Raw genomic sequence first — 13539 nt, forward strand, 5'->3', positions numbered from 1 at the left:
TGTCCTTATGGACCAGGGATTTAGTGTCCAAAATCGTCCTGTTAGAAGGCAATCCATGGCTGCATTAAGGATAAAAACAACCTTTATCCTCCCCTATCGGCTGTACGCCCCACACCGACGCAATGAAGTGATCGTCTTTACTGTGTACTCGCCAGACCTTGGCGCATGCGCAATGAGGCCAGTGTATACATTTCTGGCTTCGCTAATAACTGTACAGGCGTCGGGAGCACCAGACTCACCACTAGGCAACTAGAAAACTTTTTTTATTTTTAATTCGGCAGCAGATTGTTTCATAATAGGGCTATTTGGGACACTAAACCCCCAAGTCCATAAGGACCTGTGGATGGTTTAGTGTCCAAAATTGCACTGATAAGTTCTCTTTGAATAGCGGCAGTTGTACGACAACTATAATGTGAATAGTGATGGTTCAGCACATTGGGCCACATTTATCAAAAAAAAAGTCGACTTGACACCAAGAAAACAATATGTTTTGTTACCACGCATGCCTATGGGACACCGAACAAGGCCAAGAAGTGTTATCATAAGCACACAGGAGATAAGCTGCAGGCACATTCACTTCTAGGGCCCCATACACGCATCTGAAGATTTTAAGGATCTGTATCCAGGCCCTAAGAAAGAGCTGTAAAATCTGGATCAGGTCTTATTCCTATCTCATATTGCAGCTGAGCTCATTCATGCAAGTGAATTGGTCAGTCATAAACAAAGATGCCAATCCTTGTGCCATCCGTTCCGTTTTTTCGGAGCTGTACATTGGTGGTCTGCGTGACAGGGGAGGCCACCCCGAACCCCCATGATAATCATAGGTACACAATACTAAGAAATTGTGAAGTATAATTAACACTCCAGCGCCAAGTGCTGATGTTTATACCCCATGAAGTACGACATCGGGTCGCAAGAAGTTAGCCATGGCACAGATGGCTCTGCCTACTTCCTGCTGGTGGCCAATAATGCTCTGGCAGGAAGTGCAAGGGGCTACCCAATAGGTTCTGTATATATTATATATCCACTGCTATCCTACTAATGTGCCAGTAGTGTGTTATCAGGTATGAGTGTACACAAGCTAAATGTACACTGCTACCCGCTATATAGTACACAGTGTAACAATCATTTTAGGTATACATACATTATATATATATATATATATATATATATATATATATATATATACACACACACACACAGTATATATATATATATATATATATATATATATATATATATATATATATATATATATATATATATATATATATATGCAATAGTAAAATTGTTGCCGGTTTCTGCAGCATAAGAGTAGGCATGCCGCTCTGTACCTGTCATCATCACTGAAAGGGTTAACCTAATGTGAAAATGACACTTTATAACAAGCTGACAACAACAATCCAGCTTGGTGTCAGCGTATATATATTTACTACCTGCTCCATTTATCAGGCCAGGGAGACATTCCGTGTGCAGGGTGCCCCCTCTAGTGGTCATCATGCAAAATACATGCTGGAGACAGATTATTCAAGGCTTCATAGTCACAAGTGGGTGAGACATCCCAAGTGTCAATGAATGTGAAGGGACAAAATGTCAGAATAATTACATACATTTTTTAAATGTATAACTTCTCTTTACCTGTTAGTTATACTGTTAGAGAGCCCACACATCTTCAATCGTTGCCGGCTGTCTTTCAGTCTACAGCTACTTCTGCCATCTAGCCCATACACATGCACTCTTGGCAAGGTCGAGGAGAGGAAATAATCCACTAGCAAAGTCTTCTGGCGGTGGCTGATCTCCAAGAAGACCTAAAGCTAGGGCTACATAGTGACATGTGACAAGAAGTCATAAGATTTGACTTAACTTGTGAGAATTGGTTGTAAAAACACCGTCAAGTCACAGACTCATCGCATGTCACATGAACTGAAGTCTAAAGCAAATCAATAAATATATTAAAAAAGGGCATGTGATTTGTGACCTGCAAGCAAAATGCAACTGTTTGGATCTTCTGCAACTGTCATGTCACAGTCACATAACGAGAAACTCAGGATTTGTTTCGGATTGAGCAGGTTCGATACAAACCCACTTTACAATGGCTTAAAACATAGTGTAGAACACTGTCAGGGCTCCTAGGAACCTATCTATAAAACATAGTGTAGAACACTGTCAGGGCTCCTAGGAACCTATCTATAAAACATAGTGTAGAATACTGTCAGGGCTCCTAGGAACCTATCTATAAAACATAGTGTAGAACACTGTCAGGGCTCCTAGGAACCTATCTATAAAACATAGTGTAGTACACTGTCAGGGCTCCTAGGAACCTATCTATATAACATAGTGTAGAACACTGTCAGGGCTCCTAGGAACCTATCTATAAAACATAGTGTAGAACACTGCCAGGGCTCCTAGGAACCTATCTATAAAGCATACAGGCTCTCCACTAGGAACTAGCTCTCTAATGCAAACAGCCAAATAAATGTCAAAGTGACTGTGACATTATTATACTCTGAGTTCTCTTCAGACCCAAGAGTATAGTCGGTGGAGGCTCAGGGGAGGTGTAAAAAAATAAAAAAACATTCATACTCACCTTTCCTTACCTCTTTGGGCTTCCTCGATGACATAATGATGATCACAGCAATCCAATGTGACTGCTGGTGGCCTAATCACAGGCCTCAGCAGTGATCCCCAGCCACAGGATATCACAGAATAGCACCAGATGGCACAAGGCAGCCCAAAAAAGGTTGTTTTTTTTTATTTTATTTTATTTTACTCACCTTCAATGGGCCTCTTCAGACCCCAGAGTAAAATGGCAGCCACATTATAATTTGCCTGAGATGAATCTCCATTTGTTTGGTTTTGCACAAAAACAAACAACTTGGAATATCGGGGTTGAACCTGGCTCTATGTGATATCACCTATCACAATGCAAGGAGATTGAAATTTTTGTTGAGTGACACATCGCCCCAGCCTAAGGGATTGGATGTACCCATTATAAGTCAATGTGTTGGATCTGGCACTGGATTATGTTTATAGACAACAATGCAGATGTAGACACAGCCTAAAAACGAAGTTACATCTGACACGTTCAAGGCTGCGATATCCTTATATGTGGACAGGTTTTCATGCACTACATGTATCAGAAGATAACCCAACTACGATAAGGAAATCATGGCTGGGATTCTGGCGAGTCCCAGACCACCCAAAGTTCCTGCAGTCATGGTCGTGTCCACTGGCAACCAACCAAGACAACAGGTTATGTCCACAATTGCACGAATCCAAGTAAGTGCACAGTGACTTTTCACACCATATCATATAGTGACATTTTATTCTTGCTGGGACTACACTAGAGGCAGGTGACTGATGTTCCAGAGGTCATAAGACCACCATTTCTTCAGTAGTCTGAGACACTGTGTTAGGACATGCCACATACCCATAGCCGATGTGCGCACATTCTGGGCCAATTTGTGACTAAACTGTGCGGTTTTCATGCAAAATTCCTGCAGATTTGCATGGAAAAGGTGAAGAATCGCAGTAAAAACCTATAGCATAAATTGGTACGCTGCAGAGTTAAAAATGATATCACTGTGGGTCATTTTACACTGCAAATTTTTGCGTAGCGTGGATAAGATTTACATAAATCGCCTCCAATTTGAAGCAACTGCAAACACAGTCCACAGCCAAATTTATTAAAGACTGGTGAATGGTATGTCAGTCTTAATAAACAGCTCAACTAGTGTAAGGACTGAGAGATTTATGAAGAGGCTGCGCGGTCTATTGATAAATCTTTCTGCAGTCCTTGTGCCAGTTACGAACTGGTGTAGATTTCCATTATAACATGTCAGAAATGTGGCATGAGTTATAATATATCTGTAGGATCAAGGCATGGCCACCTCGGCCTCACCCGATCCCTGTCCTGTTCATATTCACACAATGTGGTGGGTGATGTGTAGGTCAGAGCTTGTGGTGCACGTTTGGCACAAGAAAAAGCCTTGTTCCAAACGTGTTCCTTCATATTATCCCTCTGCGCCAGTTTTCCTTCGTAGTGATTAGAGATGAGTGAACACTATTCGGAACAGCCGTTCCGAATAGCACGCTCCCATAGAAATGAATGAAAGCGGCTGGAACGCAGACTTTGCCGGAGGCCGGTCGCTTAACCCCCCGCGTGCTGGCTACGTCCATTCATTTCTATGGGAGCGTGCTATTCAGAACGGCTGTTTCGAATAGTGTTTGCTCATCTCTAGTAGTCATGAATTTGCCCCAATGCGCTTTCTAAATGCAGATTTTGATACTTTTCAAGTCAAAATCCGCTGGTGTTTTACGAATTAGATTTTTTTTTTTTATAAGTCCTTGCCCCAAAATTCACCTTAAGAAACTGCATTGGGGAAAAAAAGCCATCTCAAAAATCATCTCTCTAAATACTAATTGTTTCGGTCTGGAAAAAACCCTGTATGAACACACCCTTAGGTGACACTACTGCTCAGTCATCATGTTTCCTCATGGAGGGGAGATGAGCACAGAGACCAGAAGGTACCACACAAGGGCCACACTACTCACCACTCTTTTGTTTGGGATCTTGCACTCGATATTCATCTCCTTTTGCTTCTTCAAGGCGACTTCTAATTTCTTCTTTACATCAATAGCACATCGGAGACTGTCGTCGCTCACTCCGGCCTTTGTGAAAACCTTAAGGGTAAAAGCAGAAAGTCAGAAGTAGCAGCTGGTCAATAAGATAGACAAGGTGACCACACAGGATAAGACTGAAAGACAAAGCTTATAATATACACCACATATACTATAAAGACAGGGCGCGAGGCGGTACCTGTATCCAGGACTGAACTGCTGGCCAGTACTTGTTCTTTGCCACCTTACAGGCATCCGTTAAGCTGTTGAGGACGTCCGTGTTATCCTCATTCTCGTTCACTTTCAGATCTAGGAGGAATGGTGATATAAATGGATCTTTACTCTCTCTTCAGGTTTCAGGCATCCCCCCTGCTACTTCCCCTCTCACAGCATGCAACTCACAGGCCTAGTGATCGACACAATATGGGAAATTGTAGCTATATCTCTCTCCCTTACTAGAAACCGTATTCTGCTGATGGGTCTTTCTCCCTTTTGGAGGAGATAGTATGGTTTGGTTTTAAATGGGTTTTCCAGCTGAAACAGAATGTGGGGGTCCAAAACCCAGAACCCGCACAGATCAGCTGGTCCAGTAGTCTCCAAGAGTCCAAAGTTACAGCAGCGGACAAGGGAGCACATGCAGACTGCTCCTATTCAGGAGTGGCACTCCTAGTATTTGAATAGGACCAGCCTGCACGAGCTCCCTTGTCCACTGCAACATCTATTTGTGGCTACAGACTGCCAGAACAGCTGGTCTGTGCAGGGTCAGACCACACAGATCGCATACGGATTACCTGTACGAAAATCCATTTGGGCCCGGAAAACCCCTTTACTCTCAGGTCATGTGGCTAGGCTTCCTGCATAGCAGGCATTGATAGCGAGCTACCTTCCAAAAGATGGCGCTAGACAACATAACTTGTATATGCTTTCCTAGATCCCATGTACTAACATTTCCCTTACATGCAGAGAGCTACAGACAACAGTCACCTGCTGATATTTCAATGTCCAGTGAATACTTGTGAGACCCCAGACCATGTTCCCTGATGAAAGACTCTTCTTGTACAGGTTCAAAGTCATCATCAGACTCCTCTGAAGCAGATTCCTTCAAAGAGCTGGCCATCTTCTCCTGACTGGTACTGGGTGCGGCCACTTTGGCCAAGTCCTTGCTGCAACATGGCTGTTCGTCGTCAGATAACGGGGGGCACGGTGTAGGAGACTGGCTTTTCATGACTCTTTCTTCTGTCTCACCATCCATCAGGCTGAATTGTTCTGGATCGGGCAGCAACAAGCTGAAGCAATTCTCCATCTCTGTGAGGCAGGACTGGATATCCTCCAGCATTTCTACAGGATGGATAACAGATGAAATGTAAGGTCATGTAACAGCGTATTTTATTATGGAAGAGCAGAGAGTGTCACACCTGTTGTAAAATGAGTCATTAAAGGGGCTGTTCAGGATTTGGAGCTCGCACTATGAAACCGCAAGGCTCGGTGGAGAGGGACCAGTGACATCACTTGTATATGTACCTAGTTGCTTACCGTGACCACAGATTGGTCTTAGCAGTCGTGAGCCTCGTGGCTTTCGCCATGTCTATTATATATATTTGGATTGAAGAAGGAATGGCTTATATTCTCCATCCTCCTGGATCCACTTCCGATTTGGGCTCAAAAAACTGCATCAAAAGAGGTTAAACCAAGGGACTCCTTACCGATTACAAGACAGAAGGTGCTGCGGTCCCCTCTGCTTTTCTTTCTGATACAGAATCTATTGTACCCAGACCCCGTACACAGGACTGCTACATCAGCGCCATGCAAGCGACAACCGTCATGTTACAGCAAAAAATTTCCAAGACATATCAGACTTGCTGTGCAGATCTTTGTAAAACCTAATTCACTAGCGTACCGATAAGGAACGTAGACTGTGAGCCCTATATGGGACAGTGACTGACAATATCTGTAAAGCGCTGCAGGATAGGATGGCGCTATACAAGTAATAGTAACTTTGCGCAGTCATTCATTGGGGATTTTCAGAAGAGAATCTGCTCTGACACTCTCCAGCAAATCTGCTTTTATCTAATCATGACCTAAGGGACATGCTACATATGATCGGGATCGTCACGTGATTTCCGCGTGGACATTATGGCCACTAAATAAGGTGTAAACGTGGAAACCACAAGACCCTAAGTAACACGCCACACAGCAAATCTCTGCTCAGGTAAGATGGCTGCCCCAATAACCATTTACAGATAAAAAATGTATATTTACCCATATCCCTGGGGCAGTCAAGTGACCCCTTTAAGTGCACCAAATTTTCTATTGCTGGGCGACAAAATAGAAAATCCGGCACAGTTATAACATTGCAGATAAAAGTTTCAAGATATTTTTATTTTATTCACCCCATTGCCTTTAACAGAGTTGTCAAATGGAGCACCCCTTTAAACAAAGCATGTCATATAGAGGCGTTCTTACATATGGCGCTCACCTTCCATTTCAGTCTTTGCCTTCTTGGCTTTCTCCTTATATATATTTTCTAAGTGTTTCTTCTTTTCCTCTTCTCTCTTCCTCTCGGCTACGGTCCGGGACCGCACGTCCTGGAAATCCACCTGAAATGTGTCCACATGTACAATGTAAGTCTCACATAACATTCAGTGGAAGGCAGGATCAGCTCTCAGAAGAAAAGGAAAGAATAAAAAGATGTAGGATTTCACAGAAAGGAGACAATTTTTTTTAAATAAAACATATTACAAAATTTATTAATGACACAAACAATGCCAGAAAATCAAAAGTTCTCTGAAAGTTTAGTTTTAATGTACAGTACAGACCAAAAGTTTGGACACACCTTCTCATTCAAAGAGTTTTCTGTATTTTCATGACTAAGAAAATCGTAGATTCACACTGAAGATATCAAAACTCAGAAGTAACACATGTGGAATTATAGACTTAACAAGAACGTGTAACACAATGAAAATCTGTCTTATATTCTCGGTTCTTCAAAGTAGCCACCTTTTGCTTTGATTCCTGCTTTGCACACTCTTGGCATTCTCTTGATGAGCTTCAAGAGGTAGACACCAGAAATGGTTTTTCACTTCACAGGTGTGCCCTGTCAGGTTTAATAAGTGGGATTTCTTGCCTTATAAATGGGGTTGGGACCATCAGTTGTGTTGTGCAGAAGTGAGGTGGATACACAGCTGATAGTCCTAATGAATAGACTGTTGTATTATGGCAAGAAAAAAGCAGTTAAGTAAAGAAAAACGAGTGGCCATCGTTACTGTAAGAAATGAAGGTCAGTCAGTCCAAAAAATTGGGTAAACTTTGAAAGTGTCCCCAAGTGCAGTTGCAAAAACCATCAAGCGCTACAAAGAAACTGGCTCACATGAGGACCGCCCCAGGAAAGGAAGACTAAGAGTCACCTCTGCTGCGGAGGATAGGTTCATCGAGTCACCAGCCTCAGAAATCGCAGGTTAACAGCAGCTCAGATTAGAGACCAGGTCAATGCCACACAGAGTTCTAGCAGCAGACACATCTCTACAATAACTGGTAAGAGGAGACTTTGTGCAGCAGCCGGCCTTCATGGTAAAATAGCTGCTAGAAAACCACAGCTAAGGACAGGCAACAAGCAGAAGAGACTTGTTTGGGCTAAAAAACACAATGAATGGACAACAGACCAGTGGAAATCTGTTCTTTGGTCTGATGAGTCCAAATGTGAGATCTTTGGTTCCAACCACCGTGTCTTTGTGTGATGCAGAAAAGGTGAACGAATGGACTCTACATGCCTGGTTCTCACCGTGAAGCATGGAGGAGGAGGTGTGATGGTGAGGGGGGGCTTTGCTGGTGACACTGTTGGGGATTTATTCAAAATTGAAGGCATACTGAACCAGCATGGCTACCAACAGCATCTTGCAGCGGATCACTATTCCATCCGGTTTGCGTTTAGTTGGGCCAGAATTTATTTTTCAACAGGACAATGACCCCAAATACTTCCAGGCTGTGTAAGGGCTATCTGACCAAGAAGGAGAGTGATGGGGTATTACGCCAGATGACCTCCACAGACATCAGACCTGAACCCAATCGAGATGGTTTGGGGTGAGCTGGACCGCAGAGTGAAGGAAAAAGGGCCAACAAGTGCTAAGCATCTCTGGGAACTCCTTCAAGACTGTTGGAAAACCATTTCCAGTGACTACCTCTTGAAGCTCATCAAGAGAATGCCAAGAGTGTGCAAAGCAGTAATGAAAGCAAAAGGTGGCTACTTTGAAGAACCGAGAATATAAGACAAATTTTCAGTTGTGTCACACTTTTTTGTTAAGTATATAATTCCACATGTGTTACTTCATAGTTTTGATGCATTCAGTGTGAATCCACAATTGTCATAGTCATGAAAATACAGAAAACTCTTTGAATGAGAAGGTGCGTCCAAACTTTTGGTCTGTACTGTAGCTTAGGAAGAAGCAAATGCAATGAGAAGAATCCCTGATTTGGTAAGCCCTTTACTATGCCAGAAGAGTCGTCTCTCCCTTTAGGCTTAGTTCACATGTGCACCGGAGTCACTCTGTCAGTATCTGCCTGAAATCGGAGGTAACAGTCCTGCATGGATGACTTTATCTTCCGCCGGTTTCAGTTTTTAAACAACGGACACCCGACAGAAGCCATAATAGTCAATAGTGTCCGCCGGGCTCCATGTGTAACCACTATAACAGCGGTCTGCCAGTCTTTTGTTCTGATCCTCCAATGGTACAAGAACAATGGATAGGTCAACATTAGTGGCTTACTGTATACTGGTTACACACTGGAGTGCGGTAAGCTCCCTCTAGTGGCAGCTGCAAGTACCCAGAATGTAACCACTTACGTTTACATCCACGGAGAAGATCTGGTAACAGAAGGAGTGGACAAAGTATAAAAATAACAGAGCATAATAAACCCTCCCACGTTACCTTCTTGATCTGTCTCAGAAAGTGATATCCCAAGGATAACTTCTTGTACGCTTCCCCAAATTTCTCATGCCATTCTTGTACAGTCTTAATGGCTAAGATTTTGAGTTTCTGCGCCACTTCCCTGGGAGGTGGCAGTGGCTGCTCATGGTCCGTCTCTACAGTCAGCTCCAAGAACTCCTGAAAGTTAGAGATGAGCAACGTCCTGAAGAGGTGCGAGCGACTGAACAGCTCACTGACTATCTGGAAGGCGGGCAGGCGGATCTCTGCATGGTCCTGGTTCAGCTGGGTCATCAGCAGGTGGTACACATGTTTAATATGATCGTCTGAAGACCTGCAAAATCATACAAGGGTACGTGAGAAAAGTTCAACTATAGAATCATTCTAGATTTATAGAACACTTATTATTCTGAAGTAACTTTGTAGACATGGCTCCTTAGATATCTGCTGATCCTCAGTTACACCCAGTATAACACCCCACAGCTACATTCACAATTCTGATCTTATTGTAAACTTTGACTGTAAGGATTATTCCAAGTGAATTCATCCATCCTCAGAAGTGGTGAAAAGTGTTTGAATGTTGGGAATCTGACTGATAGGGACCCCCAAATATTGTGATGAAGGAGGTCCCATGCCCAACCCCAATCCAATCCGGGGCAAAAACCGCAGCGTTTTACACTCACCGCAAAGTGGATGGGAATCTAGGGAATCTCATCCAGACATTGCAGAAAAATATGCGCAGCTTACACGCTGCAATTTCCAAAACTGTTGTGATTTTGGAAATCGCAGCATGCCAATTATAACTAAAGCAACGCAAGCAGTTTCCCTATTCGTATAATACAAGTAGGGAGTCCTCTGTGAAACGCGCTGAAGAAAAACATGTGGTACGTTGCCACCCTGGTTTTTCCTACAGCACTTTTTTGCTATGGTCCACTCTAACGGGGCTTTTCAAGACTGTTATCCTATTAATGACCAGTAGGGGTCCCCCTTGTTGGGACCCACACAGATCAGGTGTTTCATTAGCTGTAGTTTTAATATGCTGTAAGTTTCAGCCTGACCGCGGCTCTACTGTCCCATAGTCCAGTGCTGTTAGTCTGGAGGCACAAAATCAGAGATCGCAGGTTCGGGAGAATCTCTGAGCCGTTTACAGGGGTTTCCTTGGGATAGGTCATCAGTATGTGACTGGCAGGAGACCTCGCTGATAAGTAGCCAAAAGAGTCACAGCGTTCAGGTGAATGTTGCGTCCTCTTCACTGAACATCAAGCACAGTGGCACATAGTGGCTGTGTTTGGTATTGCAGCCCGGCCCCAACCACTTAGTGAGCTGCTGATGTGCCATGTGACTGACAACACTGACATCACCTGCATGGAAAAGAGGGCATCTTTAGACGGCTGATCTGTGAGGGTCCTGGGTGTCAAACCCCCATCAATCACATATTTATGACCTATCCCAACAACAGGTCACCAATATATTTAGGTCCTAGTATGTGATCACTAGTAACCACATGATATGATCAAAGAGGACTTCCCCATTCGATCAGGTCATTACCTAGAAAAAGCTGTCTGTACAATTCGCCTGTAATGTCATCAGGCACACAAAGTATTACAATAATAAAAAAGTTACAAAAACACAATAATTTGATATAAAATATACTGCTATACGCTAGGTTGGAGAATAGCGGAGGTATATAGATGGCGGGCCTTATATGATGACAGAATATGGCTCAGTAATACAGTCAGATGTCCGGACAGTCACAGGACACATACTTGCAAATCTTCTTCAGCTGCTTGAGCTTCTCAGGGTTGAGTTGTGGTTCACCAGACGTGGTCAGAGACTCCACCAGCTCCTCCAGGGTCGGCTCCATCTTCACATGTCTGGAGAGAAATGAACATGCATCTCAGTAATAAGCTTCACCCATTAAAGGATAGGTGATCAAGTGTCAATGGGACCCCAACATCATGCCAATGGCAGACCCCAAATTGTGAATGTCAGCAGAGAAACCATGTGTGTGTGTGACCATCGCTCAAATAGTTGAGTATGGTGATCCATCATATCCATAGAAGTCAATGGAGCAGTGGTCACATAAAACAATCTCCTCTTAAGATTGGGGGGAGTCACAAATCAGACACATCACCTATCATGTGGATAGGCAATACATCCATTGGTTACATGGCCCTACTGCAGCTCAGTCCCATCCAAATGGATGAGGTTGAGCTGCAACAACAAATGCAGTCACTTTATTACGTACGACGCTGTGTTTGGTCAGTAGTAAAGGGCATAAAGATCATAGTCACAAGCAACCATTTTTTGAGTCTGGATAAAACCTTAGAAAACCCTCAGAGACTCCACATTGTGTCTGATAGAGGGGGGACCTGCCTATAACACTCATATACCATGACAAGTCTTACTCATATAAAACTGGAAAAACCAGATGTCCGTCTCCTGTACACCAGCATATTACCGCTAGTGGTTATATACTAATGTGCTGTGCAGGGATACTCGCCGCATCGTAGTAGTCTCTCCCATGAAAAAGTAAAATAACATTTCTGCAGCATCTTTTAACTGTTTTCCTTTATTTTGCTGACTCACATAGCGCCATCATATCCTGTGGCACGTTGTCACTCACTGTCCCATACAGGGCTCACAATCTACATTCCCTACCAGTGGGCAGGAGGAAACCCATACAAATATGGAGAGAACATTCCTTGTAGATGGCGTCCTAGGCCAGACTCAAACCCAGGATCCAAGTGCTAACCACTGAGCTCCAGCACTGCCCTGTGTTGTTCCTCTGATGTTCCTCCTACAAATGCATGAATATATTGACAGCTGAGGTACCAGTTGGGGGCGCACCCCTGCACACACATTCATTTTATCCAATCAGAGCTGGAATGTGTAAGCAGACATCTCTTTAAGGGCCAGTTCACACGGAGTAAAATGGCGTGTATTTTGGAGTGTAATTTTACACGTGTAAAATAAGACTCCCATTGACTTCAATGACATTTTACACGTGTATTTTGATGTGTATTTTGACTTGTATTTTGGAGTGAAGTCAAAGGGAGTCTTATTTTACACGTGTAAAATTACACTCCAAAATACACGCCATTTTACTCCGTGTGAACTGGCCATAAGGCTGTGTTCAGGTTTGCTTGAGGACTCCCCCTCCCGAACAGAAACCAAAACTTTTGAAATTTTGTCCCTCTTTCTGTTGTTCAAAAGTTGGGAGCTATGCATCCTATAGGGTGAGGTCACATGACTGCAGGGGTGATATAATAACATACAGCATCCTATAGCTCTCCAGTCACCTTACTGCACTAGATATCTAATGGGGTCATAAGATGATGATTATAGACCAGTGGTAGGGACCGTACGGCTCTCCAGCTGTTGCAAAACTACAACTTCCAGCATGCATATAGGCTCTGCTGTTCTGGGAACTCCCATGGAAGTGAATGGAGCATGCTGGGAGTTGTAGTTTCACAGCAGCTGGAGAGCCAAGGTTCCCTACCCCTGTTATAGAACATCCCTACCCCCAGACTATACGTATAGTATATAGCTATATATATACACACACACACACAGTACATTACGTCTCCCCCAGCTGTGGCCACCTACCTGCCCGCGCCTCACTGTACGGACTCCTGTACGGACTATGCTTGCCCGGACATGACACCCAACACGGACCGTACTCCCTGGAAACGCCCACTTCCGCAATAAACAATTACGTCATCACGTTTACTAAGAAAGCGCACAGCGAAGGCGGTGTCGTCACGAGTGGGCGTGGTTACGTGCCGTCATGGTTATCTGTACACTATATAAAAAGTGTCCTATTCTAATAAGCACGGATAAAAAGTCCGACGCGCACAACTTTATTTATAATAACAATTGCAAACAAAACTGAAATGGATGCTCAGAGCGACCAATGGGATCGCTACTTTCATTTTTTCTATAACTGCTAGGATTTGGTTGCTATGGAGAGATTTACACAGATACTTTGACATGTTTT

At 43.5% G+C, this 13539-nt stretch overlaps 1 protein-coding gene across 2 annotated transcripts in view; it reads right to left on the reverse strand.

Annotated features, from left to right (window-relative positions):
* The window catches only part of UVSSA (UV stimulated scaffold protein A), a 67365-nt gene extending 54128 nt beyond the window's left edge, over positions 1-13237 (reverse strand). Inside the window, exons 1-7 of one of the 2 annotated variants that reach the window (XM_075261122.1) lie at positions 13149-13237; positions 11306-11413; positions 9543-9873; positions 7097-7217; positions 5605-5958; positions 4820-4929; positions 4555-4683 (exon numbers count right to left, since the gene is read on the reverse strand). In XM_075261122.1, the coding sequence (XP_075117223.1) occupies positions 4555-4683; positions 4820-4929; positions 5605-5958; positions 7097-7217; positions 9543-9873; positions 11306-11403 (1143 nt within the window). In that variant the 5' untranslated portion in view covers positions 11404-11413; positions 13149-13237. The remainder of the gene's footprint in view (positions 1-4554; positions 4684-4819; positions 4930-5604; positions 5959-7096; positions 7218-9542; positions 9874-11305; positions 11414-13148) is intronic. The other variant, XM_075261124.1, reaches the window with a different exon arrangement.
* Positions 13238-13539: the final 302 nt, after the last annotated feature.

Source organism: Leptodactylus fuscus, chromosome 1 (genome assembly GCF_031893055.1).
Source record: "Leptodactylus fuscus isolate aLepFus1 chromosome 1, aLepFus1.hap2, whole genome shotgun sequence".
Taxonomy (NCBI): Eukaryota; Metazoa; Chordata; class Amphibia; order Anura; family Leptodactylidae; genus Leptodactylus; species Leptodactylus fuscus.